The 4,373-nt window shown below is 53.7% G+C and overlaps 2 protein-coding genes across 12 annotated transcripts in view; one reads left to right on the plus strand and one right to left on the minus strand.

Moving 5' to 3' along the window:
* CCDC142 (coiled-coil domain containing 142) overlaps window positions 1–3,282 on the minus strand; it is an 18,662-nt gene extending 15,380 nt beyond the window's left edge. For 4 of the 5 annotated variants that reach the window (XR_005196882.1, XR_005196881.1, XM_037731441.1 and 1 more), the window contains exons 1-5: window positions 2,208–3,282; window positions 1,843–1,929; window positions 1,614–1,763; window positions 1,343–1,473; window positions 1,156–1,269 (exon numbers count right to left, since the gene is read on the minus strand). Coding sequence is in view for 3 of the 5 variants with exons in the window: in XM_037731441.1 (XP_037587369.1) it covers window positions 1,156–1,269; window positions 1,343–1,473; window positions 1,614–1,763; window positions 1,843–1,929; window positions 2,208–3,258 (1,533 nt within the window). In the remaining 2 variants the exon portion in view is untranslated. The remainder of the gene's footprint in view (window positions 1–1,155; window positions 1,270–1,342; window positions 1,474–1,613; window positions 1,764–1,842; window positions 1,930–2,207) is intronic. The other variant, XM_017508732.2, reaches the window with a different exon arrangement.
* A 209-nt stretch (window positions 3,283–3,491) lies between these two features.
* The window catches only part of TTC31 (tetratricopeptide repeat domain 31), a 14,428-nt gene continuing 13,546 nt past the window's right edge, over window positions 3,492–4,373 (plus strand). For 5 of the 7 annotated variants that reach the window (XM_017508733.2, XM_017508734.2, XM_017508735.2 and 2 more), the window contains exons 1-2: window positions 3,492–3,557; window positions 3,752–3,840. In XM_017508733.2, coding sequence (XP_017364222.1) covers window positions 3,518–3,557; window positions 3,752–3,840 — 129 coding nt within the window. In that variant the 5' untranslated portion in view covers window positions 3,492–3,517. The remainder of the gene's footprint in view (window positions 3,558–3,751; window positions 3,841–4,373) is intronic. The other 2 variants (XM_037731443.1, XM_037731444.1) reach the window with 1 other exon arrangement.

Consider the following 4,373-nt stretch of genomic DNA (forward strand, 5'->3'; position numbering starts at 1 on the left):
AATAATAAAATAAAAAATAAAAATAAAAATAAAATAAAATAATATTCTAATTTACTTTTTAAACTGTAGACAAGCATTATTTTGTATTTTTTGAGACAAGGTCTCTCATTCTGTTGCCTAGGCTGGCTGGAGTGCAGTGATCACAGCTTACTGCAGCCTCAACCTCCTGGGCTCAAATGATCCTCTTGCCTTAGCCTCCCGAGTAGCTGAGACTACAGGTGCCCACCACCATGCTCAGCTAAATTTTTTAATTTTTGTAGAGATGGGGGTTTCTCTATGTTGCCCACGGTAGTCTTGCTGTGTAGCCCTGTGTGGTCTTGAACTCCTAGCCTCAAGCAATCCTCTTGCCTTGGCCTCCCAAGCATTAATAAAAAATACAAATAAAACTTTTAAAGAGAGGAGAAATATGTCAATAACTAGTAAGTAAAGAGAAAGATGCAATCATTTATCCTGAATTTTCTCTTTAAAACATATCTAAGAGTAACCAAATCTCTAATGAAGGCAAGTTTTTCTGTATAGGAGTAATCCAACTCACAAATGAAGTATGAATAATGAGAATTGAAATGTCACCCCTTTACAACCTCTAATGAAATAATGAATCAAGGGAATGATCTGCTGTTGCCATCACAAAAAAGTCTGGCATTACTGGGGAGAGGGTAGGGGATACATAGATGAAATGGACCATGAGTTGATAATTGTTAAATGCTTGGTGATAGACATATGGGAATCCATTATACACCTCTCTCTACATTTATACATGTTTGAAAATTTCCATAGTAAAAAGTTAAAGGGGCCAGGCATAGTGGCGTATGCCTGTAATCCCAGCACTTTGGGAAACCAAGGTGGGTGGATCACTTGAGCTCAGGAGTCCAAGACCAGATTGAGCAACATGGTGAAACCCTGTCTCTACCAAAACATATAAAAGTTAGCCAGGTAGAGGCTGCGATGAGCTGCGATTATGTCACTGCACTCCAGCCTGGGTGACAAAGTGAGACCTTGTCTAAAAAAGTTAAAGAGAACAAAAAATGAACAGAGCAAAAAAAGATAAATTTAGCAGAGACTCCAAGTCACTGAGATGTTCTATTCTTCCCTCCCCCAATAGTTGGCACATAAATTAGGGTCTTAAACTGCCACTGTTGTGGCCCCTGTTCTCACCTGGATCTGTGCAGTCAGCTTCTGGATCTCCAGGCCCAGCTGCTGCTCCATTTCCAGAGCTAAGCTTTCCTCTGAGGCCAGGCTAGACAAAGCTTCTGCCTCATGCAACAGAGGCTTTGGGTGGAAACAGGGAGTGAGGGTTCAGCCTAGCCCAGGCTGCTCCCTTCCCCACTCCCCAGTCACTCACAGGTAAGTCTTTTTGGATCAGGAGCAGGAAGGAAGCTGGGTCCCATGCTGCCAAGTACTGCTGAGCTCTGCCCAGAAACCAGAGCAAGGTGGTCTGCAGGGTACACAGCCCCAGGGCAATAGGCACAGGATCTGGGGGAGATGAGCAACAGAGTAAGCATCTTAGGGGTCACAGAGTACCTTTGGGAAGAGGCAGACTTCAGAACAGAGTGAAAGAAAAAAGGAGATATCCTCAACTGCTCTGTCTCCCCATCCCCAGCCTCTTGTCTCACCTGCAGGCTGGCAGAAAATCAATCGTAACCTGGGCTTTCGAAGGGCATCCAAGAGAGGAGGAAAGAGCTGCTGCAAAAGTTCAGCAGTGCGAGAGGATGTGGGAAGGCCGCTCTGATCCCCAAGAGCTGATCCCAAGGCCTGGCAGAAACCTGAGGATGAGAAAGTCTAGTCTGGTGGGGAAGGGGTAACCTGGGACTTACATCATTCCCAGTGCCCCTTCTTTCTCACCTTGGTCCCAGCTCCAGATAAGCGACTGATGAAGTAGACTGTGACACAGAGAAGCCAGCTCCTTCTCACACTCCTGAGGTAGGGATGCTAGTGGGAGAAATGACTCTAGAGCCTGAAAACAAGGTCTCACTTTCCACAACCCCTGCCCACTCATTGATGAGGCAAGAGGGCATGCTTCCTCCAAGACTCAGGACTGGGGTGGAAAGCAAGAGTTTGCCTTGAAAGCTCAGGAACTATAGTCTGAACCCAGGGGCGTTCATTCTAAAGGGCCTGCTTTTGCCTTCAGGATGGCGGGTGAGTGAGTTGGCCAGGGGGAAGGAAGACACCCCAGCCTTCCCAAATGCGCACCCAAACCCATCACTCACCCTGACCCAGTGCCTGACTCAGCTGTTGCGCTGCTGCCCTGGGGTCCCTCCAGGGTCCCAGATTTAGGTCCAGACTCTGAGCACAGGCTGCCCACAGCAGGGTCCAATATTGGCTCCACAAGGCTCTGGCCCCTCCAGGTCCCAGTCCACAGCTGGATGAAGCCACCATGCCCCCTGTCAGGCCCAGCAGCCCTGGTAGCAGATCCTGCTCCTCATGAAACAGCCTGCGGAGCTGGTCCCTCAATCCTGATCCCCTGAGCGCCTCGTCCAACCGACTTGCCACCTGGCAACCCCGCTCTCCCGTCAAGAGGCGGAGCACACGGGACGTGGGGAAAGGACGTGCAGCCCCTGGGACGTGGCTCAAGGCTTTTCCCTGTAGCGTGTGGTAGGCGGGAAGTGCCAGGAGCAGTTCGGCAAGTTGGGACGACAGGCCCGGGCTGGCGGGTTCCCGGCCGAGAGCGCGAAGCTGCGTATTGATGACAGCTTCCAGGCACTGGGCGGCTAGTCCGATGGGGCGCGCTAGCAGCAGCGGCTCCCCAAGGCCGATTCGCAGGACTGCCCCTTGGGAAAGGTGCAGCTGCAGGTCGCGGCACAGCTGGGGCAAGCGGCTGCGGCTGCAGGAGGGCGAGCCAGGACTTAAGGTCTTCAGGAGGCGCACAGCCGCCTGTAGGTGGCAGGCGCAGTCTCGGGCCAGGAGAAGCTGCTCTCGCTCTCGGTGCAGCCGCAGCAACACCGCACGGAGATGCTGCAGCGCAGGAGGGATCGGGCCGCCACCTGCGGGCCCCTGCCTCCAGGCCGCAGCATCGTGGGCCTCGCTCACACCCGCCGGCTTCGGCCACCACGGCGTCCCTCCAGAAGCTCCGCCCGGACGTATCCCCGGGTAGGGGATGCTCCCGGCTACCGGCAGCCCCAGCCAGCCGCGAACGTCCCTGCGGAGAGCGCCCGTTCCCATTCTCTCCCACTGCTCCTCCCCAGTGTCCACGGGTTGCGCCCTCAGCGGGGGCACGGTAACGAGTGGAGGCAGGCTACCAGAGCGAGACGTCTGGGCCATGGGCTGCAAGTCCGGAACGAACCTAACGATTCCCACTTCCCGGCACTGACCAACGCCCGCTGTAGCTAGGACTTCGCCCCATCTCAACAACGGTTTTCTTCAGTTCGGGAGCCGCGGGGACCTTCATGGATTCTCTCGGGCTCCGTAATCGGAGGCTTCTGCCCCTAACAAAGATGGCCGCACATCCTGTTCTACCCCGCCCTTTGGCTGGTATCAAATACTAGACTAACTTTCACTTCCGGGTCACTGCTGACGGGCGATGGCGCCGATTCCGAAGACTGTGGGGCGGATCAAGCTGGGTGAGCGGTGTGACAAGCCAGAGGGGGTCTAAGAAGGCAGAGGCAGCTCATCTTGGGTCCACCTGTGGTCTGAACGTTTCGAGGAGGATTTTACGCAGAGGGCAGAGGGGGCGGAGGGTCAAGCCTGGAGCGGGGAGGACTCTGACCCGTCTATCCTAAACCTGCTGACGAGGCTCCGCCTTTCTTTCCTGTAGACTGCCCTCTGCGGCCCAGCTGCACGCTGGAGGTCGCTGCTGTCCCCAAACTTTGCAAGGAATTCGGTCCAGAGGATTACGGCGAAGAGGTACTAAGCGACCCCTGTTTCCCTCAGTCCTACTTATTTCGGTCACGACTCTAAGTCAGCTGCTGCAGAAACCCGCGACGGGCGGACGCCTGACTGTGCTCTGTAGGCTTTGGGGAGTTGTAGTCTCCGGCCTTGCCCTTGAGGGTCTTAGACAAGTGAGGGGCAAGGGACCAGGAGGACGAATCTGCTGTAACAGATGCTTGAAGTGGGTAGAATTGAGCAGACTAGGGTCTCTGAGATGAGGATTGGGGAGTGGGTATGAGTTCCTTGGGGAAAGATGTTATAGGGGCCGGGCACGGTGGCTTGCGCTTGTAATCTCAAAATTTAGGGAGGCTGATACAGGAGGATCGCTTGCACCCAGGAGTTAGAAACCAGCCTGGGCAACATAGTGAGATCCCCATCTCTACAAATATGTCTGTTTTTTAAAAATTTAACGCGCGTAGTGGGGGGATCTCTTGAGCCCGGTAGGTCGAGGTTGCAGTGAACCATGGTCATTCCATTACACTGCAACCTGGGCAACAGAGTGAGACCCT

This window comes from Cebus imitator, unplaced genomic scaffold (genome assembly GCF_001604975.1).
Source record: "Cebus imitator isolate Cc_AM_T3 unplaced genomic scaffold, Cebus_imitator-1.0 Scaffold399, whole genome shotgun sequence".
NCBI lineage: Eukaryota > Metazoa > Chordata > Mammalia > Primates > Cebidae > Cebus > Cebus imitator.